A 27,233-nucleotide genomic window follows, 5' to 3' on the forward strand; every position below is an offset into this window, starting at 1 on the left:
GTTGGTTTTGTTTTTAAAGGTATTGGATTTAAAGTAGAATTTTGTTTTGTTTTTTTGTTTCTTTAAAGAAACATTTTTTTTAAAGATTTTATTTATTTATTCATGAGAGACACACAGAGAGAGAGAGAGGCAGAGACATAGGCAGAGGGAGAAGCAGGGTCCATGTAGGGAGCCTGATGTGGCACTCGATCCTGGAACTCCAGGATCATGACCTGGGCCAAAGGCAGGTGCTAAACCGATGAGTTAACCAGGCGTTCCTAAGTAGAATTTTGTACCTTGAAATATCTGCATTAGCCGTACCAGAGATTTTACTTAGGCAGTCTTCATAGAAACAACTAATAGACATTGGAAAATCCTTAAGAGCCAATGATATTCATTCTAGATGTCTTTATACATGTAAAGGAGAGGTTCTTTGGCTTTGGTAGAAAATGAGAATTTTGACAAGCAAAATTCTGTATACTAGTGTTTTTAATCAGTATGTTCCATCAAGTTTCTGTGGATTTTTTTTTCTTTTAAAGAAAGTTTAATTGGGAGGAATTCATGGATTTATAAGCAACTACAACTATCTGCTAGTCTTTTATCATTACTTTGTTATCATGACCAGTATTCTCTAAATTTTTGCATAACAGTTATTAAGTAAAAATATATGGAGCATTTTAAGACTGAGTTCTAAATTGTGTATCTGGGCTTTTCTATTTAGAACCTGCTATTGTCTAATAATTATAATTCTTTGTTGTTCATAATACACTTTCACATAAATGTTTTTTAGTCTCCCAGGTGAAATTTCAAAGAATAGGATTTTTCTTTATAAATATGTTAGACATCTGATGAATAGCTGAGTCTTTAATATTGAAATTAATATATTTTTAAGGTATATTTTTCTTTTATTATAACAAAATTATATCTATTCATTTGATGATAGATGCATGTACTAGTTTAGAGAATAAAATAAAATAAGCATGGATGCATTCTAAACTAATGGTAAGGAGAATACAATATCATATGGAATACACTAATAATAAAAACATTTCATCCTAACAATTATCAATGGTGCATCAATATCCAAAATCCTTGAGAAAAAACTATTTGACAAATGGAGTAATTAATTCGATATTAAGATCACAGTGGAAGAGTTGGTGCCTATAAGGTACTTTAGGAAGTGACTGTTGCTGTAGCATCAGTTTTTCTTTTTTTTACTTTTATTTTTTATATATAGAGAATGCACCAGAATGCGAGTGTGTGTATGTGTGTGTGTGTGGGGAAGGCAGAGGGAGAAGAAGAGAAGCAGACCCCCCACCCTTGCTGAGTGCAGAGTCAGATGCTGTGAGGCTCTATCTCTTGGCCCTGAGATTAGGACCTCAGCCAAAACCTAGAGTTGGAGACTTAACAGACTAAGCCACCCAGGCGCCCACATCAGATTTTCTTAGGAAAAGTAAATTATTGTAGAAACAAAAACTAATTTATCCCATTATACTCTTATTAAAATATTACCTAAATATTGTGCTTTGCATATTTATGAGGCTTATAATTTGCTCAGTATGCACATGAACCGGGCATAGCTGTAAAAGAATATTTGGCCAGATACCAGCCCTCAAAAAATCTATACAGGTCTTCCAAAGATTTTGAATTAATTCACTGCACATATTTAACAAGAAAAAAATTAATCATAATAATTGGAACAAATTAGAGACCTAGGATTATAGTTTTTGTGGTAATTGCATCATATCAGCAAAATATTTGTCTTTAAATGGGTTTAATGAAAGTATACAGACATTAGAAATGAGAGTGATTTCATGTGATGAAATTCAGGACTAGAACACAGAAATGGAATAGAACATAGGCTGTTAGGAATCCTGACTGAGGGATATACTATTCTGACTCTAATTCTAATCCAGAAAGAGAATTGTTTTGGAATTCTGTGGATATGATGAGTCTCCTTGGGAACTCTTAGGGAACCACATTCTGAGACAAAATTTAAAAAGAAAAAAAAAACTGTTAATGTTCAGAGAGAAGATAATTGTGATTTGATGACCTTGAGACTGTAAAAGGAAGGATGGTCAGGAAGTGTTCTTTGTTTTGTTTTGTTTTAAAGATTTTATTTATTCATGAGAGACACAGAAAGGCAGAGACATAGGCAGAGGGAGAAGCAGGCTCCCCATAAGGAACCTGATGTGGGACTCAATCCCAGGACCCCGGAACCACGACCTGAGCCAAAGGCAGACACTCAACCACTGAGCCACCTAGGCACCCCAGGAAGTGTTGAATAACTTCCTAGGATAAAATTATCAATAATAACAAAGAAATTCTGACAAAATTGGGAGAGACATCCAAAGAGACTGGTCTGGTTGCACAAGGTCCTTATAATGTAATCATATATAAAAAGATTATACGGAAGGAAAGAGATACATAATCAAAGGTGAATATAAGAGTGATTTATCTCTCCTAATAGGCATAATGACCTAAGGCATGGGAAAAATAATAAAGACAAAATAATGAATGAAAGTTTATTTTTTATATGTAGGGCAAGAAAGCTAGGTAGATTAATGGTAGAGTTAGAACATATGTTATTCCTCTAACTGTATAATGCAATAATGGCTCAGAGAAATTGTGTGTTAGACTGCTATAAAAGGGTTGCCTCCTATAACATTATTGATTGGCCTAGAAGGAATATAGAGTGGGAACAGCTTTAAATTTGGAAATGAAAAAAGGTAAATTACATGTATTGGTAGGTATACTTTAGAGGGTAAATCACCAAGCATTGGGTGCCTTGTGTGTGCCTGGGATTATGCTAGGTATTAGAATAACAAAGATGAATAAAATGCTTGAATAGGTTACTTCAGAGGCCCAGACATAAAATAACTGACACAATAGGGATGGATGCCATTTTAAAAGCTTAAGTTAGCCTATGATAGAATAACTTACCCAATCTTTCAACTTTTTTTAAAAAAGATTTTATTAAAAAAATAAAATAAAAGATTTTATTTATTTATCCATGAGAGACCTATATATATAGAGAGAGACAGAGACATAGGCAAAGGGAGAAGCAGGCTTCTATGCAGGGAGCCTGATATGGGACTCCATCCTGGGGCTCCAGGATCATGCCCTGAGCTGAAGGCAGATGCTTAACCCCTTAGCCACCCAGGCGTCCCCTCAACTTTAAAATATATATATACTGACTTATTTTAAAAGAAATTTGCATCAGGAAAATGCAAACTGATACCACAATGAGATAAGCACTATGTATCCATCAAAATGGCTAAATATTTCCATAGCCTGCTGCTGGGAGTGTTAGTCACTTTAGAAAAATTTTTTGCAGTATCCACATATTCCATGACCAAACAGTTCCACTTCTAAACATATATGTATGGTAGGCAGAATTTTAAGATGGGTCTCAAAATTTCTGCTCCCTGGTGTCCACACACCACCTCTGAGTTATTCATACAAACACTTAGGTAGGTGAAGACATTTTGTAGATGTAATTGAGGTTCTAATTAGTTCGCCTTATGATTGGTTGTTTATTCTCAGTAAACCTGATTGAAGAAAGTGAACTTTTAAGAGACTAGACTCTTCCTGGCAAAAGGTTCATAGCCTGAGGGTGATTCGCTGTAAGTTATTGAGTCTTACAACCACATGAGACTAATTTCTACTAGCAACCTGGAAGAGCTTCAGAGCAGATTCTTCCTAGAACCTCCAGAAAGGGGCACAGGAGTGCATCTGGCTGATGTTTGTTATTTCAGCCTTGTGAGACTATCTAGAGGCTCTGAGTCATGCAGTGCCTGGACTTCTGACCTATAGAAACAGAGAATAAATGGGTGTTTTCTTAGCTATTAATTTTGTGGTAATTTGTTAAACAGCAATAAAAAAAACTAATACAGATTTTGGTACCTAGAAGTGAGATGCTGCTGTATCAAATACCTAAAAATGGGGAAATTGCTTTGGAATGGGGCAGTGAATAGAAGTTAAAAAAATTTAAGGAATAGGATAGAAATGTCTAAATTCCTTTGAGTAGGCTGGGAGGCTCTGGACTTGAAGATTGCTGCCATTGAGGACTTAGAAGGGAGAGAAGAACATGTTTTTGTAGCTGGATGAAGTGGTTCCTTGTTATATAATTGTGGCAAGCTTGACAGTGTATAATGTATAAGTGATTAACTTGGCTATTTAGCCAAGGAGATATCCAAGGAAAGAGTTGAAGGTGCCACCTGATTTTTTTCTTGCTGCTTTATAGTAAAAGGCAAGATGAGAGAATTACATTGAAGGAAGAATTATTTAAGCTACCAGGACTTGATGAGTTGGGAAATTCCTATCCTGATCCAGCTGGCAAAAAGATTGTTTCTCAGTGTGGCTTAGAGAAAAACATGAAGATGTGACTGATCAACTTTTTACCAAAAATCTCAGAAAGGTCAAAGTATTTAGTCATGCAAGGGCTTTTTTAAGAGATTGCGGGTGTGCTTCACAGATCTTTTCAACTAAACCAAAGAACACATAGAATTCTTTAAGACACACAGTTTGAGAAAATTGTGTAGCAGAATATTGCCATCATGGCTTGAGAGTACAAAATGAAAGGAGGCTGCCGCCAGCAGGAGGCTGATAAAAGTACGTGTTCCAGGCAAGTGCTGTCTTGGATGAAAAAGGAAGAGGATGGAGCTGAGAGCTACAGAGGATTATTCTCAACCTTGAAACTTGATTAAGAAAAATTAAAAAAAAAAAAAAGAAAGAAAAATCAACATTTGCCCAACTTGATTTCAAAACTGTTAAGGACCAATGACTCCTTTTTACCTTCCACTTTCCCCCATTTTGAACAGGAATTTCTATAACTTTTAGCCTGTTTTTGGTCCCACCATTGAATGCTAGGAGTCTTGGGAGTGGATAATTTGTATCTTTATTTTCATAGATCTACAGATCGAGTGGAATTGTGCCCAATAGCTATGCTTAATGGGTGACAATCAAGACTCTCATCTACAGCAAATTTAGATTTGGGATTTTTGAGTTGGTGATATTTTAATGAGATTTTGGACTTGATATTATGAAATTGAGACTTTGATGATACTGGGGTTTGCAAAAAAAGAATTTGCATTTGGGAAGGATTTGAATCTTCAGAGGCTAAAGGGCAGGCTATTAGAGGTAGAATCCTAAGATGGTCCCCAAAGTGTTGCCCCCTGGTATACACACACCTTCTAATTATTTAACCAATTCTAATCAAGATGCTGCTGTGAAGAGGTTTTACAGATGTGATTGACAAATTAATTGTCCTTCAGACATGGAAAATATCCATTGGTTTTAGGATTGGATAACCTGACTTGAAATGGCAGCAAGTGCATGGGATTACCCTGGTTGGTTTATTTCACTTCTGGAACTCAATTTGGTGTAGGTGCCTCCTAAATTATATAGGTAACTTTGAGGAAGATAGGGGCTCTAATGAATATCTAAATAATGTTAAGAAGGAGTGGACTGAGGAATGGTTGTTAGGTAAACAACCAGTGTCCACTGTATTTCACTGCCTTCAAAATGAAGTTGATACTCTTAAATACTTAGCATTCCCTAGAGGTCTTATAAGGTCTGTGATTCTGCTTACTACCATAATTCATTTCACTATGCTTTTCCCTCTCTTTATGCATTATAATCTAGTCACCCTGACTTTCTCTCTCTCTCTCTCTCTCTCTCTCTCTCTCTCTTTAATGAGTGATCCTCTCTCCTGCCTGTTTGTATGAACTGATCTTCCTACTCCACAGACACTTAAGATTCTCTTTCCATGGTTGACTTGTGTTTGTCATTTCTTTTACAGGTTTTTCTGTAAATTCCCCAGTCTGGGTTTGTGCCTGTTTTGTATTCTACCACAGTATGATGCTGTTTCCCTAAAATAGCACATACCATGCTTACTGTAATTGCCTTGATTCCTTGGTTGTCTTCTAGATTAGAATGTAAACTATGTATGTTTATTTTATTTCCAGCAGCGGTCTCAATGCTTGACATTTAGTAAATACTCAGAGTTGTAGATTGATTGTTACCTCATTGCCTATGCAGAAACAGAGGGGAATCTCTTCTTCTCTAGAAGGCATGGCACTCCACAGATAATGTGGGTTTACCTGGGAGATAAGCTAAGAAACAAAGTCTTCAAACAGAAAAAAATTAGAGTATTTCCTCCAGGCTAATTCTATGTATAATCTTCATTCCTCCCACTAATAGATCCCAAACTGACTAGGTTGTTTGATTATACTTGGAGTGCTATTTGGTCCTTGGCCCACATCAAGGCTTTTACATTTTTTCCCTTTTTTGTGAAAAGAGTAAGATGGGAGAATAAAGAACTTTGAGCAGTAGATTTCTTTTTACTGAACCAGCATGCCTGGGAGATACAGCAGACATCCATCTGTAATAATTTGGCAGTGATTTTGAAGATGAAGGTTTTATTTTCCTTTTCTTGCCTTACTTTATTAGCAATAATGTACAGAATAGTGTTCAATGATATTTTCCATAGCAAGTATCTTTTTCTTAGTAATAATTTTAATAATATTGCTTCTCGGATTTTCTTTTATTTTCTCGGGTTTTATTTATTTATTTATTTTTAAAGATTTTATTCATTCATTCATGAGACACAGAGAGAGAGAGAGAGAGAGAGAGAGAGAGAGAGAGAGAGAAAGGCAGACACACAGGCAGAGGGAGAAGTAGCCTCCATGCAGGTAACCTGATGAGGGACTCTATCCTAGGACTCCAGGATCACGCCCTGGGCTGAAGACAGGCGCTAAACCGCTGAGCCACCCAGGGATCCTCATCGGGTTTTATTGTTAAGCATAATATAAGACATTGGTTTGAGATAGAATTTTTTTTCCTTTCAGAATTGATTGTCAATTACGGAAGTTAAATTTTAATGGAATGCCTTTTTGGCATTTCTTTTAGATTCTTGTGATTTCTTACCTCCCTTTTTCTTTATATTTGAAATATGTTATTTTATTTTTTTTAATTTTATAAATTAATTTTTATTGGTTTTCAATTTACCAACATACAGAATAACACCCAGTGCTCATCCCGTCAAGTGTACCCCTCAGTGCCCGTCACCCATTCACCCCCACCCCCCGCCCTCCTCCCCCTCCACCACCCCTAGTTCATTTCCCAGAGTTAGAAGTCTTTATGTTCGGTCTCCCTTTCTGATATTTCTCACACATTTCTTCTCCCTTCCCTTATATTCCCTTTCACTATTATTCATATTCCCCAAATGAATGAGAACATACACTGTTTGTCCTTCTCCGGTTACTGTGGCCAAGTTCAAAAAGGGTGTTGCCTGAGTTCTCCTCTGGGATTTTGATGGAATCTTGTCTCACATTTAGATCTTTCATCTATTTTGAGTTTATCTTTGTGTATGGTGCAAGAGAGTGGTCCAGTTTCATTCTTCTGCATGTGGATGTCCAATTTTCCCAGCACCATTTATTGAAGAGGCTGTCTTTCTTCCAGTGGATCGTCTTTCCTCCTTTATCGTATATTAGTTGACCATAAAGTTCAGGGTCCACTTCTGGGTTCTCTGTTCTGTTTCATTGATCTGTATGTCTGTTTTTGTGCCAGTACCACACTGTCTTGATGAACACAGCTTTGTAGTACAACCTGAAATCTGGCATTGTGATGCCCCCAGATATGGTTTTCTTTTTTAAAATTCCCCTGGCTGTTCGGGGTCTTTTCTGATTCCACACAAATCTTAAAATAATTTGTTCTAAGTCTCTGAAGAAAGTCCATGGTATTTTGATAGGGATTGCATTATACGTGTAAATTGCCCTGGGTAACATTGACATTTTCACAATATTAATTCTGCCAATCCATGAGCATGGAATATTTTTCCATCTCTTTGTGTCTTCCTCAATTTCTTTCAGAAGTGTTCTATAGTTTTTAGGGTATATTTTGAGAACCATTTGAATGGTAAATGGTTCTCCAACCTTTTATTTTCAGGTTGTAGGTGTCCTTCTGTCTAAAATGAGTCTCTTGTAGACAGCAAATAGATGGGTCCTGCTTTTTTATCCAGTCTGAAACCCTGCGCCTTTTGATGGGGTCATTAAGCCCATTCACGTTCAGAGTTACTATTGACAGATATGAGTTTAGTGTCATCATGATATCTATTTAGTCCTTGTTTTTGTGGATTGTTCCACTGAACTTCTTCTTAAAGGGGAGTTTTAAGAGTCCCCCTTAAAATTTCTTGCAGAGCTGGTTTGGAGGTCACATATTCTTTCAGTTCCTGCCTGTCTTGGAAGCTCTTTATCTCTCCTTCCACTTTGAATGAGAGGCTTGCTGGATAAAGTATTCTTGGTTGCATGTTCTTCTCATTTAGGACCCTGAATATATCCTGCCAGCCCTTTCTGGCTTGCCAGGTCTCTGTGGAGAGGTCTGCTGTTACCCTAATATTCCTCCCCATGAAAGTCAGGGACTTCTTGTCTCTTGCTGCTTTAAGGATCTTCTCTTTATCTTTGGAATTTGCAAGCTTCACTATTAGATGTCGAGGTGTTGAACGGTTTTTATTGATTTTAGGGGGGGGTCTCTCTATTTCCTGGATCTGAATGCCTGTTTCCCTTCCCAGATTGGGAAAGTTTTCAGCTAGGATTTGTTCAAATACATATTCTGGCCCTCTGGCCCTTTCGGCGCCCTCGGGAACCCCAATTAAACGTAGGTTTTTCTTCCTTAGACTGTCATTTATTTGCCTTAATCTGTCTTCATGGTCCCTTAATTGATTGTCTCTTTTTTCCTCAGTTTCCCTCTTTGCCATTAACTTGTCTTCTATGTCACTCACTCGTTCTTCCACCTTTACCTCCCTTTTTTCATATTGATTTAATTAATTAATATATGTCCTAATATTAAGCATTCTTATATGCTTGTGAAAATTTTGACAGTCCTTTTATTATATTGTTAAATATGCTGCTGAGTATATTCTTAGGACCTCTACTTTTGTTTGTGAGATTAGAATATGACTTTTTTTTTTTTCTAATATTCTCAATTTTGGTGTCAGGGCATGCTTCCTTCCTATGAATTGAGTAACTTTTCTTTCTCTTTTTCTCCTTCTCACACTCCCTCTTCCTTCCTTCCTGCTCTAGAACAGATAGAGAATTAATAGAGGAATCATCTGTTTTCTGAATGTTTTTAGAGTATACTTAAACTTTTTAGAGCTAGAAAACTTTTTGTACATAATTCTTAGGTATATTAAACTCCTTTATGTTTTCTGTACTTGAATAATATTTTTGATTCAGAATATGATCAATTTCATTAAGATCAGAGTCTGTATCATATTCTTGTGGGCTTATATTGATTTTTATACTCATCCTCATTCTCTATTTCATCATATTTCAGTTACTATGATTTGTCAGAGATTTGTGTGCTTGTCTTTTAAATGAAGTAGTTACTGCATTTAGTTTATTTTTATCTTTTATTGATATCTAACATTGATTATTTCTATTCTTTACTGTTTTGTTTTTATTCTCTTGACTTAAAGATAAATATTTATTCTAAGCATCAAAATATTTTAGGGCATGATATCAATAAGATAAAGGCAGAGGATGGAGATTTGAGCCTAAGAATCGTAGGGATCTCTAGTGGTAAAGACAATAGAAAACAGAACAATGGAAGGAGAAGTAGTGATGAAAGGCATAAAGAAAATTTTGTGGAGCTAAATATTTTTAGATTGAAAGGACTAACAAATGCTCAAAGAGCTGCTGACAATTATGTTCTGAGTGTCAACTGTGAAAGAGCTCAGAAAAGACAATAATTACCTGAACATTCCTCCTGTTCCCCAAATAATCTTTCTTTCAGACCTTATTAGAGAACTGTGAAGTTATGTGAATTCTTCATAAGTTATGAAGTTATCTTGTATGTAAGTATAACTACTAGAAGGATAGAAAATATATAATACCAAAACTTTTAGAGGAGGAAAAAAGGAAATGAAAATAGATTAGGAAAAGAGAAAATTACAGACAAGAGTTAATCAAGGTGGGAAAAGTAAGTTCAACTATATCAGTAATCAAAATCATTGTAAATATACCAAATTCACTTAGTGAAATTTTGAGATTTCTGATTGGGTTAAAAAAACAAAATACAACTGTTAAACTGTTTTAAAGGATATACCTAAAGCATAATTACAGAGTTTGAAAGTATATCGAAGGGAAAAAGCACACATCTTACAACAAAATTTACAGTGTTCCTAGAAATAACACTAGCCAAAATATGTGGGGAAAATATTAAAGATCTATGTGGGGAAAATATTAAAACTGTTGAAGAAGTCAAAGACTTAAGCAAATGGAGAGTTTCATAGAAAGGAATTCTCAAGTTTTAAAATGTCACTTCCTTCTAAATTAACCTTATAAATTTAGTATTATCCCACTCAGAATTTTAACAGAGTTGTTCATAGGACTTGATAAGCTGATTATAAAATTCATATGGAAAAAAAGGCCTAAAATAACTGAGATAGTTTTGAAAAAGAAATACGAGATGGTGGGACTTACTAGATATAAAAAATTATTATAAAATTTAGAAGTTAAAATGGTATGGTAGTTACAAAGGGAAGACAAATGGATCAAAACATAGTGGGCAAACTCCAAAAACATCTATGAAGAGATGTTTCCTCTTCATACATACACATACACACATACATACACTTTTGATATATTACAGAAGTGACATTGCAAACAAAAAAGGATGTAGTACATAAAAAATGCTATGACGACTCCTATCTAAATGGGAAAAAGTGATTCCTATCTCATAACTAAAACAAATATTTCAATGTAAAATGACCACACTAAAATTAAAACTTGGGAGAAAGTTATATAGGAAATATCTGTAAGATCTGGGCAGGGTGTGCTTAAACAACATACACAGAAAAGCACCAACTGTTTAGGAAAGGAATAAAGGTTCTGTATAACACACTTACCATAAAGTTAAAAGCCAAACCCTATCTATCAGGTACTGCTCGATAAGAACATGAAATTCAGAATAATTTATATAATATCCTTTTATAAACAGTGACTCCCTTCCCATCCCCAGTTCCTTATGTCTTACTTGTGTATTTTATGAACATTAAGAAAAAATAAATGTCCCGGCTATTAATATGACTTAGAGTACATTTTGGAGGAGAGGCACACAAAATAAAAAAGATTAATAAAAATTTCTTTTGAGGGGGGCCTGGTTGGCTCAGTTGGTGGAGCATATTGTGGGTTCAAGCCCATGTTGGATGTAGAGATTACTTAAAAATAAAATCTTAAAAACTCATTTTAGATAGTAAGTTTGTATAAATATATAAATAATGTCGTATTTGTGTCTGTATATCTTGGTATATATATTGTGATATATATGTATATATATATGAAGAGATATATTTCTCGCACACGCTCTATATATATGAATATAAACACAGAAACAGAGAAGCTTTAATAATTAAAAAGACATAACCATAGGCTGGAAGATATTTAGAATATACCTTATCCATACAATAAAGGACAATCTAATACAAAAAAAGCCAAAAAAAAAAAAAGATGTAGTTAACAGTTGCTAATGAGTACCAGCAACTGTTGTTTATCATAACATTTGTTATATAAAACACTCTGGCATTTTTATTCCCCAAGGTAAGATCATTAAAAACAGAACTTTAAGGAATCCCCATATAACAGGGATAGTTCTTTGAGATGTTATTTCTGTAGTTGATCTATATTGTTTTCCTATTTGTTATTCACTCTTTTACTTACTGATACTCGGTTGATATTTAATTGTTTTGATAGTCATTGATGATATTAAGGCCTCATTTCACAAGAAAGGTTAATATGATTTATTTGGACATATTTCCAAAAGCACTTAAATGCTTTCTAAAAATTGAAATATAATTAATAATACAGTAAATCAGTATAAATGTAAAATGACCTTCAAAGATCTCTAAAGCTTATTTTTCAAGACATTTGTTACATTGTACTGCTGGGTTACAGATATGATGAAGACTTTTTTAAAGTAGTTATGACAGTTTATGAGACTACAAATAGGAAATCCGTTGAACAGATTGTAAATTGCTTTCAGCTGTCTCTTGTTATTTTTAATAGATTTCTGGGTTCATTAATGCAAACTTAAGTTGTTTTCTAATAACAGGACAGTATAAGGTACAGTATAAGGTACAGTTAATTTAAGAAGAATATCAAATACCTTCTTTTTTATTTTCTTGTGTATTAATTCATTTGGTAAATGTTAATTGAGATTCTGGTGCATGCAAATATTGTGATGAATTCTGGAGAGACATGAAAGTTATAACCAGCTAAGGAAGGTGAAATGGCAAATTATAATGCAGTGGAAAATATAATATGTAGTGAAGTTTTCTTAGGAAATTTTGAAGATTAACCAGCAAAAGGATGTATCCCTGTGTTTTGAGAATTTTAGGTAAAGCATTACAAAAGAGCCTTTGTGAACAGATTTGTAGGATTAGTGGGGATTTCATACATTGAGAAAAGGCAAAAGGACTTTCTATTATGTTCATATGCACAGCTTTGAGGAAATCTCGCATGTTTAGGGCACTGTATCTGGTTAAACATAGCTAGGTATGTAGTCCAGAGAGGATAATTTTAGAAAGGTAGAAAAGGTCTACTTCATTCATGAAAGGCCTTTTCATACAATTATAAGAAAGTTATATTCTCAACCTTTTTCCAACTTTAAATCATTAAATGAATAACTTATCTGAACAAGATACATTGTAAATGGGTAATTTTTGGTCATTGTAGACCATCATATAGATTAGTTACAGATTGATGAATTTCTTGGTATATTAATAAGGGTTCAGTGCAGGACTAGAAATCACTGTAGGTATTAAGCACAAAGGAATTTAATTCAGGGATGTAGCTGTTTACAAAATACCAAGGAGTGCTAGAACTATTGAGTTTCAGGAATTATGATTACTGCCATACAACTGCCTCTCAGCACATGATTCTCAGGAGTAGAGCTTGGAATGCTGTCATAAGTACCTCTTGCCTTGAACAACACCCTTGTCAGTAAAAACAGCAACAGAAAGATGATCTGTGCCTCCCTTTTGCCTACAAATTTTAAGCATATCTAATTGGTAGAAACTTCTTTTCATCTGGAACTCTAGCTGTGGAAGAATCTGGGAAATAGAAGTTTTAGTTTTCTAGAATCTGCAGAACAGGAAGGCATATAGGAGAATGTAGAAGAGGATGCTGAATAATAGTTGATTAAATCCAGTACACTATAACTCTACACCCTTTCCCCAGATATATGTAGCACAGAGTATCACTAAAAATTTAGGAAGTATTTGGTAGAAGATAGGAAGTCCTTAAGGTCTTCCAAGTAAGATAATGATATGATTTCTCTTGGCTTTGAAAAGATAACTCTAGTGGCAGCTAGGAATTGATTTGAAAATATAGTAATAATGGTTTAAATTAGGCCCAAGCCTTGAGGAGAGAGAGAAAATTAGGAATATCTGATTGTTAATTAACAATAAATTCTCACAATTTATGTAATTATTTTGTTCATTTAATGAATTACTTATTAAGTAAAGGATAGTGTGGTATTTCCTGAGAATATAAAAGTGATGATGCATTTTGTCATGTTGAGCTGATTCATTGGTGATACAGGCATATAGATGAGCATATTGGTTCATACGTCTTTATGGATTAAATACACATATGTATCTATACCCTTGTTTATGGGTGATTAATTTCAACATTACTTAGACTGTATGTGTTCTTCTGTTAAAATTGTTAATAGTTAAATCTTTTAAATTTGGTGCTTGACTGTAAAATGTTTGACAGACAGCTGCTAAAGCTAAATAGTGAATAGGATATATGTATCACTTCCTAACACTTAACATGTTACATTTTTTTTCATGTTACATTTTTTTAAGTCCCTTAAGCAAATAAGGAAATTATTGTGTCCTAGTAACAGCTTTGTGTAGAATATCTACTTTTAAGTCCTGTAGAGGGAATTAGAATACAACTCCATTTAGTGACACCCTGAGGGAATTCAACTTAACTATCTATCTATCCAATCTATTTATTTCTAGTACATTAGATTCAGTCATACATCAAAAGGTACCTGAAAAGGTACCTTTTCAGGCCCAGTTTAATATACCATTCTTATAATATCCGATCTCACTAGTCTTTACTGAGTTTTAATGTTTTTCATGAGTCTCAACTATGTTACTTTAATTATTTTCAGTATAACATTATGCTTTAATATGTCAGCACATAAACTTAAATTAATTTGGTCCTGGTATCAGTAAAAACTGAAGTCACCATCATTATTATGATCTATATTACCGTAAAATAAAAAATTTTGTTTGCTCACAGTTCTGTGGGTCAGCACTTGGGTTGAGCTCAGCAGAAGTGGTCTTTCGCTGTAGTCACTTATGCAACCATAGTTATCTAGCTGCTCAACTGGATTGGATGATCTAGCTTGCCTTACATGTCTGTTGGTTGATGCTGGCTGTGGGCTGGGCCAGATTCTCCCAACAGGTTAGTCTGGGCTTCATCACATGGCACCTGGGTTCTAAAGGCATAAGAAACAGGGCAAGCCCCAAGGTGCACGTGCTTTTCAAATCTTTGCTTGTGGCAGAGCTGCTAATGCCTCAGTGGCCAGTGCAAGTCACAAGGTCCTAGAATCAGTAGTGGGAGAGACTATACAAGGAGGAGGATACAGGGAAGGAGATGAGATCTCTTGGGGGACATTGGTGAAACTTTCTCTTTTCAAGTTTCTTTGCATCTGTTGATCTGAACTCTTTAAATTTGAGATCTCTTTGTCCCATGGCTATTCAGTGCCATTTGTTTCATGACTACTTTTACTGAAAAATACTATCATGGCTCACTGTCTTAGAATCATTAAGAATAAATCTCTCTTTTCAGTCTTTCTTTCTCTCCTTATGTGTATACAAACACACACACACACACACACACACACAAATACATATATACACATTGATCAGGGAGCCCAACATGGGGGCTCAAGATTCTGAGATCATGACCTGAGCCGAAGGCAGATGCTTACCAACTGAACTATCCAGCTGCCCCAGATTTTTATTTAATTAACAAGGAAATAAGTCATATAACAAATATTGAAAGAACCCATTAAATATAGTAAGTCTAGTTTGTGTCAACAACCAGTTTTATATCTTGGTGACTGAATAAATTACCCACAAATTTATGATCTTACAATTCTTAGTAGTTATATTCATTGAATTGCTTTTCTAGTAGTATGTTTTGGGGAACCACATTTTCTTATTGGCCTTTCTGTAAATCACTGGCATGGTATTTTATTTGGTTGCAACATGGGATTTTAGTATTCTGTTTCTATTCCCACTTGTTCAGAGCCATTAAAATTTGCTAATTAAGAAATTCCCAATTTTAATAAGAACCATTTGACTTCCCCCCTCTTCAACTGAATCGAATAATGAGGGAAGTTAAGGAGTAGAGTAATTTTTAAATGTGGTTCATTATACAAATACATGCCTGTTATTTCTATACAAAACTCATTCTAGGGACCATGATTATGTTAAAGTCTTGGTGCTGGATAATTAAGTGAACATTTTAATTAAGTTCCTTCTTAAAATGTTAAATAGTAGTGTGTTTTCACTTCAGAAAACAAAGATACTTAACATTTTTCTGCAATATAAGTTGCTTTTATAATTGAGAAGAAAACTTAATGATGGTAGCTAATATTGAAAGAGTAAATCTAGGGAAAAGTTCTGTACTTTTTGCTGAACATTTAAGAATTTATTCTTATTTCATTTCCTTAAATATTTGAGAAACAGCTGCAATATGCTGTTGCACTGGGAATAGAAAATATTGTATGAATATATCCAAAATCTCTGCTATTGAGATAACTTTAAGTTTTTGAAGCATATTATATAAATAATTTTGTTAGTAGTAAAATCGAAGATAGGTCATGTAATTGTATTAAGCAAGTCAGTAACTACCGCTTTTGTAGAGTAAAGAATAAAAGAGAATTGCAGGGGCGCTTGGGTGGTTCATCTGTTGAGTGTCTGCCTTTGGCTCAGGTCATGATCCTGCGGTCCTGGGATGGAGTCCTGCATCCAGCTTCTTGTTCAGTGGGGAGTCTGCTTCTCCCTCTCCCTTTGCCCCTCTTCCTGCTCCTGCTCTCTCTCAAATAAATAAATTATTTTATTTTATTTTTTTTTAAAAAAGGGCAATTGCAAAGTCGTGGAAGAGATCAGGAGGTTGTGTATTTCTTTTTTTTTTTTTTTTTAGTCATCTGGTCATTATTTTGGCTTATGCTGAAATTGTCTTTGAATTTTCAAGACATTTAGCTCTATTCATGTTTTAGTTTACAAATCATTTTGAATGAAATGGTTGTTTTATGATAGTTATTTCATTGTTCATTTTATATCTGTCTTGTTATTGCTACTTTTAGGTACTTCAGATAGTTAAAATTTGTGCTTAGTAACTCCTAAGAAATATAAAAGTATCTTGGGATCATGTGAGTATTAGACTCATAATTTGTTGCTTTTAACAGTTGAATTTGTGATATAAAGTAGTACAGTGATTGACATAGCCAGATTTGAAACACATACTAACTTTAAACTCCTCTTCTTTCTATCAAGCCATGCTGTTTATTTACTGTAACACCTTATGTTTGACATAGAAGTTGAATTTGCATTTTCAGGACATAAATCTAGTTGTATGTCATTTTTGCCTCTCCTAAATTATTTATCATGATTAACCCTCTAATGTAATTAATAAAATTTACAGACATTTTTCTAATTATCTTTTTGGATATATTTTCTCTTACAGGGTTACATTTTGCCATCTGCCTTTCCAGAGTAAGTGGCTCTATGTGGGCACTGAGCGAGGTAATATACATATTGTCAATGTGGAGTCCTTCACACTCTCAGGCTACGTCATTATGTGGAATAAAGCCATTGAACTGTGAGTTTGAGCGCATATTCTGTATCTGAAAGTATCAGTCCCATATAGGATATCTTTATATAATAGCTAATCAGCAGATCCATGTGGAATTAAATATGTCAGACATTCTTGATATTAAACACCATTTAATAGCCTTTTCTAAACGTTATCCTAGTAGCAGTTTGTAAATTTAAGTGCTTTATAATACAGATAGATATGTGAACATATGCATATATGATGTGTATGAATGTACAAACTAGCACAAGTTTAATGAAACAATTCTTTGGTGAAAAACACTCCAGTTTTTTTTTTTTTTTCTGTATTTTTATCTTCTGGTTATTTTTCTTCCAAATGCTGCACATGCCCCACTAAATTGATTTCACAACCCCCTGATGTGTTGCCACCAATGTTTAGAAAACATTGATCTAATCCATTACTTGATGTGTTTTAATAATCAACAAATATAATGTAAATGTTTGCAATGTAACATTACAGAATTTGAAAGTTAATTGTCTTTAATTTTGATAAAATGATTGTTTTCATTTAACAGTAACAAGAACAGGGCTGGGCTGAGCTATAAGGCCCTAAGGATCTTTAGCACTAACTTTGCACTCTGTTTTAGAATCTTATCTTTACATCTCATCTCAATTTTTTCTTATATTATTTAGATGTAAAAATCAAAGGATATCAGTAAGATTCATTTTTGGTATTTCTTTTTTTAAAAAAAATGGTTCTGTATTGTTGCATTGCACAGAATTTGACATAAAGATAAATTTGTAGCATCTCTTTTAAGTACCAGCAATAATGTATTACGGCTGGCTTTCCTTCCTGTGGCAGGGATGTATATCTCAGTTTCTTGGTACATGGTGTGCGTTTTTGCTGTTCTGAGTTGATCACAACATCCAGTGGGTAGGCCTAGTGCAGATGTCTGTATAGTTTCACAAAGGTTTCTCATGAAGTGGACTGGTGGTGTCTCAACCCTTGGAATTTATGAATGAATAGTGAGGTGCTTATTCCTACTGTATAGGCATAAGTTCAGCTCCATTCTTACCCGTATGACTTGTTTTTCTCTGACCAAGTACAGTGGCATTACTTCTGTTGACATTTTAAAAGAACATAATAGAATTTTTCCTATGTTTCATGTGAGCTATGGACCTGGATGAATGCCCCAATTGGAGGCAAAGTTTGAGTAAAGTAAGATAGCAATATTTTAGATGGTGCTTTATTTAAAAATATTAATTCTGAGAATTATAGCGTGAGAATAGGGGTTTTTTTGATGCTAAAATACAAAATTGAAGATTCTTGCCTATGTCAAAAGTATACTTGTATCAATGTCACTGTATTTTTTTCTGATTCCTGTTTTTTTTTTTTTAATTTAAATTCCAGTTAGTTAACACACAGTGTAATGTTAGTTTCATGTGCACACCCAATATGGTATTTCAACACCTCAGTACACCCAGTGCTCATTACAAAGGCACTCCTTAATCCTGATCACCTATTAACCCATCCACCCACCCATAGTTTTACTCTGAGTCCTATCTTATCCATATTAAGAACTATACATCTCTAATTAATCACTTACTGAATCTTTTCCTCTTTTATAAATGTATCATTATTTTCCATTCATTGTCTTTATTGTGATGAATATATAGTTGAATTGGAATTTTTAATTGAGAAAAAAACCCTGCTAACTTTTCTATTTTAGGTCATCTAAATCTCACCCAGGACCAGTTGTCCATATAAGTGATAACCCAATGGATGAAGGAAAGGTAGAATTTAAAAAATATATATATTTATTAAATGCATACATTCTGGTATTTTTATAAATATACGAACCGTTCCAGTACCACATACATGTACCTTGCAAAATTGAGATTTCTAATAAAGGTTGTACATCAGAGATGTTCACCGGTTTATACATTATGAAGAAAAAGTGAAAGGATTAGAATCATTTACAGTTTTAAAGAACAAAAAACCCTAAGACAAATAAAATTTAATAAGCACAATTAAAAGTTATTAATTTACTTTTGGCTTATTAAGATTTTCTGGTAATAACTGGCAAAAACTGTTTTGGTTTTGAATTATTTTTAACACTTTAGTTATACAATTTTTTGTAGCATTTATCACATAATGCCTTACATTAGAGTTGTCTGTATCTCATCTCCCTTAAACTTTTCTTCATAGCTATTATCTTAGATTAATAATGTAGATATTTTTTAAAAATAGTATTTCATTTTTTATATTCAAACTAGTTTCATAAATCAATATTTAGTTGTTATTTAGGTTTGTTAATACATTTAAAAATAATAAAATTTCCTTTTCCATGAATCTCTTTCCTAATTCAAATGTCTCTTAAGTAGTTCTATTTAATGATACTTTTCTACTTACATAATTTTTTATACTAGCCTACATAAACATTAGAAAGTTTATTACTATCAGAAATCAGTGAAATGAGATTTCTAGATTTTGTGAAGGTTTTTTTCTTCCCTCAGTTGGTGGGAGTGGTCCAGCCTGTATGTTATGTTAACACTATTCTCTTATTTGCCACTAGGAAAACAAAAGGATAGCTATACTGTTTGAAGTTTGCTTGTAATCAGACAGATGTATGTCTTGAGAGAAACTTCACAGGAAGCAAGTTATAGTCACCTGTACCTCTATTTTCTTTGCTATAAAGTATTTGTTTAGAAGCCAAGACTTTGGGTGGAAGGCATGGCAAGAAGGTTGCATCTTCCCTCCCTTCTACCTGGATTCAGTCTCTAAGACATTTCAGTCCTTTCTTTGAAATGTCTCTTTTCTATTCAATGTCATTATGACCACTAAAGTTTAAGGTATTCCAACCCATTCATGAGCCATTTCCACATCAGTCTTCCTAGAATGTTGTTTTACTACTATTGCTCTCCTGTGGGAAAGCTTTCAGTGATTCTGCAGTAGCTGACAAATAAAAGTTTCCTTAAAACATGGCCTTAGGTTTCATTGTATTTCAGAACATCTTTACTTGAATGTTGTGCTGAAGCAAATAGTTTCCCAAAAGTGAGCTACTCTTTATTACCTCCATACCTCCTTTCTGTGAGTCCCTCTGTTTGGAATGCTTTCCCACTATTCTCTCTCTGCTGAATTCCTACCCACATTTTGTGGCTCAGATTAAATGTTTATCTTTCATGACATCTTTGCTGACCATCCTGACTAAAAATGCTTTCTCTCACTTCCAAATTCATTAGCATTTTAGTTGTACAAGTTTTATAGTTTTTGTCACATATTGTCATGTATTAGAAATATGTATATGTCTCACCTTCCCTGAACATGAAAGACTCCTATAGCATAGAGATAATATTTATAAAGGTTTATGTTTCCCACAGCATCTGACGTATAAATAATAATGCCTCAATATAGACTTAATTTATTATGTAAATAAATTATATAAAACTGCTTATTTTCATCATTTTTTGAAACTTGTTTTTCTCCTTAGTTCCCAGAATTAATCTCATTCAAACATTTTTGAAATACTAGAATAGATCAAATTGTCTAACCTTTGGTTTCTAATAGAAAAATCCACTTTATATCAGTGACACTCTACTGTTTCCAAAAATCTTTGTGACAGTGTGTCGCTAAAGAAAGGTATAAGGTGACAGGGCAGGTTCCTCCAAAGCTAACCTTACAGTAGCTGCCACAACATTAAGCAAAGGTTTTAGCTAGGGAAGGTTAGGTATTAGTGTAAAATTGCTCATGATGCTAACAGTAAAAACTACCACTCACTGAATTCTGCTTTGTTTTGGGCACTGTGCTTTCTACCTCGTATGCGCTATTTTATTTGATCATTTAACAATTTTTAAGTTATTTATCTGCTGTAATTTACAGATGATGAGACAGAGACTTGGTGTCATTATATGTTCGAGAGGTACAAAGCTAGATGTTGATGGAGCTGGGATTTTGAATATGGATTGCTCTGATTTCAACCTCAGAATTATTAATGTTGTAGAGTTATATTCATATTTGGTATACTTACTAATGCTTTTTATGAGAGAAAAAATAAAAGGAAACTTAGTCAACAGTATATAAATTAACATCTCTGAATTATAAAAGATTCTAATAAGAATAAATATTGAAAGAATTTCCCAAGTTTAAATACCATATCTTTAAGTTAGCTCTATTTTTCTATTTTTTAATGTTTAGGAGATTATGTGGATGAAAGTCTAACCTGTTGGCATAGATTTCTGACATTCTTAAGGATGTTAGAGCTGTCTAGTGGGGTTAAAGCTTACTATAACTCTCTTATGTTATTAACACCTGGATGGGTAAAATTATTTCCTTAATGTTACATGGCTACCAAGTAACAGATCTAAGACTAGAGCTCAAGTGACATGTGTCCTGAGCAGTCCAGTGCTGTTTACACTGTACATCAACTCTTACATTTTATCCTTTTCCATCTCTTATTCCTAAAATTTCTCTATTATTTCCCCATCAAAAAATGCTATGTCATGTATCTAAGGTATTTAGAAGGACTAGGAAAAGACAAAGGAAAAAAATACCAGTTTTTCCTGGAAGGAGTATATATCTCACGTTGCTAGGAAAGAAGTTTGTGTTAGCAAAATTAAATGTACTTCCTACTGAGGTGAGGAGTTTTGTTAGCTTTAGTGATTGCCCCTCCAAGTGCCCCTTTAGTCTGAGATCCACTAAATTGCTATTTCATTAAAATTACTGAGCCTACCCCAAGCTTTGTTCATACCCCCAATTGCATGAAGAAATATTGGCTCTCTACTAATCATTTAAGTATTCATTAAATAGGTATTGATTGAGTGTCTGCTGTGCACTCAGCAGGATATTAGAGACATATAGATGAAAACACATGTGCTAGCATAGGTGGAGGATCTTAGTCTATCTAGAAGAATTGGGGATGGGCTTACCCAAGGGAGCAATGCTAATTTGAGACTTAAAAATGAATAGGAAATCATTGAATGAATAAAAGGGAAGGAAGTTTCAAGCAAAGGGAATATTGAGTTTTGAAAAATGCCAGGCTGAAGGGTTGTGGGCAGCAGAGGTTGGACAGACAGTGGACAGTTTGTAAAGTAAGAACATGCATTCCATTCTGTAATTTACTCATTCACATAAAAATGTATTAAGTACCTGCAACATATCAGTCAGGCTCTGTGTCTTTTGGTGATGAACAAAAAAAAAAAAAAAAAAAAAAAGTTCTTGCCTAAATAGACTAGTGTTATAGTCGATATGAGAATTCAAGGGTGCCTGGGTGGCTCAGTCAGTTAAGTGTTTGCCTTTAGTTCAGGTCTTTATTTCAGAGTCAGGCTCTCTGCTCAGCAGGGAGTCTGTTTCTCCCTCTCCCTCTGTCTCTCCCCCTCTACTTGTGATCTGTCTCTTGCTTTGTCTCTCATGTAAATAAATAAAATCTTTTAAAAGAGAGAGAGAGAGAGAGGGAGAGAGATTGAGAGTTCAGCTAAGGAAAAAGCCATTATTGTGTGCTGACCCTTCAGATTAAAAAATATACAGAGTACTGTTGGAATACATGGAAATGAGATTGATTTACATTTGGTAGGTCAAGGAAGGCTACCCAGAGGAAGTGATAGCTAAAACAACATTGGAAGGATTAGTGGGATTGATCAGGTAAAGAGGATGACTTCAGATATGGCCCAGGTAGGGAGACAGCAAAGATAAGAGAAAGCATGAATTGAAAGATGTGCTGGAGTGTACTGGGTAAGAGGGATGTGACAAGGGACAAGGCTGTAGAGGTAAGCAGAGGTCAGACCATGATAAATCTTCTAGGTCATGTTACTCAGTTTGTACTCTATCCTAACAGTTATAGTAAGGCATTAAACATTTTTTTTGGCATTAAAAAATTTTTAAATAAAAGCATGAATTACATGATCATGCATTTTAGAATTGGTAAACACTAGCTACAGTCGGGAATGGATTTAAAAAGAGCAAGACTGGAGTCAGGGAGACCAGGGGACCAGAAGCGAAAACTTTGTGTCTTAAACTAGAAGAGAGGTATTGGGGGTGGGGGAAAGTAGAAAGATAATAGAGTGTAGTTTTAAAATTGATGATTTTACCTGACAAGGGAGAGAGTAGAGTTAAGGATGACCCTCCCACCCCAAGGTTTTTGTCTGAGTGACTTAATGAGCACTAGGGAATACTGAGAGAGACATTGCAGTTAGGGAACACCAGAAAACGAGGGCAGGGAAAAAATAATGAATTCACTTTTAGACACATTTACATTGACATTCTTGTGGAGTAGATAAAGGGAGCTGTTGCCACTGGAATTATGGGTCTGAATCTTATGAGAGGAATCTAGTCTGGATTAGAACCTTCAGTAGATATATGAGTAAATGATATTGGCTGATAATGTGTTGAATTAGGAAAGTTTATAAACTCTAAAGCATACACAAATGTTAATTTTTATTAGTAATTTATTATGTCATATTAATGAAAATGTATACTCAGGACTTCAAAATGATACTATTTTCTTTCTCAATAATTAGTTATATTTGTTAAGTCCCTAATCATCAAAGACATATAAACATGCAGTGCAGTATTCTCATTTGTCATTCCTGTGATTGGCAATGCGATGTTTAATTATAACTTTATACTTGAAGCATATGAATGATAATAGTTATCTTTATTGTCATCAAATAAATGTTTCACATAATTAATATAAATCCTAGATCATGTGGCATTCTTTTTTCTTACAGCTTTTGATTGGCTTTGAATCTGGAACAGTAGTGTTATGGGACCTCAAATCAAAGAAAGCCGACTACAGATACACATATGATGAGGTAATAACATTGTTTTTGCTAATCAAACATTTTTATCATTTTTCTAATTCAGAGCAACTTCTCTAAGAACTTAGTTGGTGATTTTAGTTGAGGCAACCTTTGTAATTGCAATAAAAGACTTTTTTACTTTTATATAATAATCACATAGCTCAAAAGATTAAAAAAAATCTCTTTTCCACCTCTATCATTTGGCTGTCCAGTCCCTTAACTACTGGTACCAGTGTTCCCAGTTTCTCATTCTTCTAGAGGCATTCTAGAACTCTTCTAGAGTTTCTCAAAGACTAGATTTTTCTGGTTCCATCCCTCTTGTGTTTCACATCTTTTTTTTGTCCTTAGATTTTCTATAAACTGGTTTACTGAGGCTTGATCAAATTCGGATTCATTTTTCATTTTAAGCCAGACTTCTTAAATGATGCTGGTACCCTTATATCAGTTGGAGAGTTCATGTCTGTGAGGTTAGCAGCCAGTGCTGTTCAAGGCCTAGATTTATCAATGCATAGAGGTTGCAAAATGAAGATGTTCTGATTCTGTAATTCCTATCAGACACTTGATAAAAAAAAGAAAACTTCTCACCTGCTGTTTGGTTAAATAGTAGTATAGTTAATAAAGGAAAGAATAAATGATTCTTCGCTTTTATTTTAGTGTTTACTCTAAAGGAGTGTTCTGTAGTAATTCCAGTGGTGACCAATTTGTTCTTGCTTTTAGTTTCACTATGTACTTGAAAATTTAAACATATTTGTGCTTCAGTACATTGAAGTTGTTGTCCTTATTGATTTTCAAATTCTCCCATTTTGGTCCATGAGCCTCTTTTTCTTGATTCCTGTGTTCTTTGGTGATAATAGTCTTGGATATCTTCCTTTCTGTTATTTTAAAAAGTATAACTATTAATCTTGCATATTTTTGTTTCAAATTTAGAATAATTTTTTTTCCCTTAGGAATTGTGGCTTCTTCCAGTGTGAAATGGTCTCTGGTAACTGTAATCTGGGGATTAGTAGGGTCATGATTTCTAATTCAATGATTAGAACTAGGAAGTGTATGTGGTTTTGCTTGCTTATAAGATAAAATATGTCATGTCTTTGTAATGATGCTTTCAGTTACTTAAAACAGCAGACTATATTGAGTAACTATAATAATACTTGGTATAGTTTATAAATATGTGCATGTGATCTTTGTAAGCATGGCTAAAAAAGAATGTCCCTTGTTTTCATAGCTGCATACTTTTTTTTCATACTTTCTGTTTTTAAGGTTTTTGGTTACTAAGCACTGTGTGATTCACTAATCAAGATCTTAAAAGTATTTAAGAAAAAGATCTTAAAAGTATAAAAAATATTTTAAATGAAAGGTTCTTTCAATTTCATTGGAAGTTTTGTCCTATAAGTCTATATTAAAATCAGAGCAGGTTTTAAAAATTCGCTTTTTTTGTTTTGCTTCTTATAAATTTAAATATTAACCTTGGCTTTAGCCATTATGGAATCACAGGGAGTGGATTTATCCTCTTGCCTTAAGCAAATACACTGGAAAAATAAATAAAAAAACATTTTTTAGAAATTAGCAGGTATTAAGAGCAAAGATTCCAACTGCTGGGGCGCTGTCCATTTCTGTTAGGAAGGACGTTAGGTTTCAGGTAGGTGTTAAGGAGAATAATTACCATGACTTCAAGTGCTTTGATGAAACCTCAGATGCGAGGCCTCTGGCCGAGAGTCTGCAATTTCATATCGTTGGAGCCTTTGCTGTATCCCTGGGGGTTGCAGCTTTCTATAAATTTGCTGTGGCTGAACCAAGAAAGAAGGCATATGCAGATTTCTACAGAAATTATGATTCTATGAAAGATTTTGAGGAGGTAAAGAAGGCTGGTATTTTAGAGTGCAAAGTGAATTTGGAATATAAAGAATTTCTTTGGGTTGCGTTTCGTTGAAGCTTGTCACTGACTGTCCTGTGTTCCTGAGCTATGAAACACAAACACTGGGTTATGGAATAGTTTCTCTTAATAAACAACTAAAAAAAAAAAAAAAGAAAAGAAAAGAAAAAAGAACAGAGATTCCATAGAGGGGAGACAAACAAGGTAGCCATTTAGTTGCCTTAGCTTATGGCCTAGAGGTTTTCAAGGTCTCTACATAAAGGAGAAACCTAGGTGGAAGCTCAATAGTCTCTTTGGGTTGAGGAGACAGAATAGAGAAACTGGGTAAGCCAAGATATTTGTAGCCTATAAGGCACTATACCAAAGGACAGGGAACTACCTAGAGAGAGTGTTAAAAATATATAGGGAACTCCCCACCCTGAGTCTTCAGGTAAATACTGATTAGTGTGTGGGTGTGAGGCTTTGAAAAGATCCACTAGAAAGGAATAGGTAAAACAGTTGTCACAGCACACAAGGCCAAGAATAGCTCACATTTGCAATAGAGTGGAGAACACCTTGTAATGCACACGACATCAGGAAGAGTACTCAGAAAGGTATTGTCTCAGTAGTGGGGCTTCCCTAACCCTACACTAAAGACTCACCTCCCTGGATTAACAAAGCTTAAAAGCAAGCCTTGAGAAGTCTAAACTGTTTTCAGATAATACAACTATTCTAAAAGGTTCAAAAGTATTTCAAAGAATATAATAATAACCCACCATAAATTTCATAATAATTAGCATCCAGATAAAAATTTGAGGCATAGAAAGAAGCCAGAAAGTATGATGCAAAATAAAAAGAAAATCCAGTCAATAGAATCAAACTCAGAAATGACACGATACAATTAGTAGACAAGTATATTAAAATAAATGTTACTAAATAGGTTCCATATGCTCCAGAAGGTAAATGAAAGCATGAACATGCTGAGAAAGGACAAGGAAGAATTGAAAAACCCAAGTGAATCTCTAGAGATGAAGAAGTAAAATGAGATAAAAAATACTCTGATCAAATCAAAAGGTTTGATCTTGCAGAAGGAAAGATTGATGAACTTGAAGGCATAACAGTGAAACTACTCAATATGAAAGATGGGCAGAAAAGGACAGAAAGAGTGAACTGTGGTTCAGCTTCAGGCAGACTAATGTTTGTGTAATAATCCCAGAAGAGGGAACATGGAAAGTATATTTGAAGAAATAATGACCTAAAGTTTTCCAAATTTGATGAAAAATATAAACCCTATAAACTAATAGGATGTATAGAGATCACAGAAGTTCTGTGAACTCAAAGCTGAAGGAAAATGAAGGAAAGCTATTTAAAAGCACATATTTCAGTTACTTAAAATTAGAACTAGTGATACAGAAAATCTTAAAAGGCAAGGGGGGGGAAGGGAACACATTAAATACAGAGTAACAAATATAAAAATAACAGCAAATGATTTCTTTACAAACAGTGCAAGCCAGAACACACTAGAACAATACCTTTATGGTACTGAAGAAAAAAAATTGTCAACTTAGCATTTTATGTTCAAAAAATTATCTTTGAAAACAAAACAAAAATGCTTTTACACACTTTAAAAACTCAAAGAATTCCTCACTTGCAGACCTTCGCAGCAAGCCACATTAAAAAGGTTTCATGCAGCAGGCAAATGATATAACTGGAAATATGATCTACTCAAAGGAATAAAGGACACCAGAA

General features: G+C 34.2%; 1 protein-coding gene across 3 annotated transcripts in view; it reads left to right on the plus strand.

Moving 5' to 3' along the window:
- Positions 1 to 27,233, plus strand: part of STXBP5 (syntaxin binding protein 5) — a 166,615-nt gene that overhangs the window by 33,687 nt on the left and 105,695 nt on the right. For all 3 annotated transcript variants that reach the window (XM_055310078.1, XM_055310079.1, XM_055310080.1), the window contains exons 5-7: positions 16,752 to 16,886; positions 18,571 to 18,634; positions 23,564 to 23,647. In XM_055310078.1, coding sequence (XP_055166053.1) covers positions 16,752 to 16,886; positions 18,571 to 18,634; positions 23,564 to 23,647 — 283 coding nt within the window. The remainder of the gene's footprint in view (positions 1 to 16,751; positions 16,887 to 18,570; positions 18,635 to 23,563; positions 23,648 to 27,233) is intronic.

Source organism: Nyctereutes procyonoides, unplaced genomic scaffold (assembly GCF_905146905.1).
Source record: "Nyctereutes procyonoides isolate TBG_1078 unplaced genomic scaffold, NYPRO_anot_genome, whole genome shotgun sequence".
Taxonomy (NCBI): Eukaryota; Metazoa; Chordata; class Mammalia; order Carnivora; family Canidae; genus Nyctereutes; species Nyctereutes procyonoides.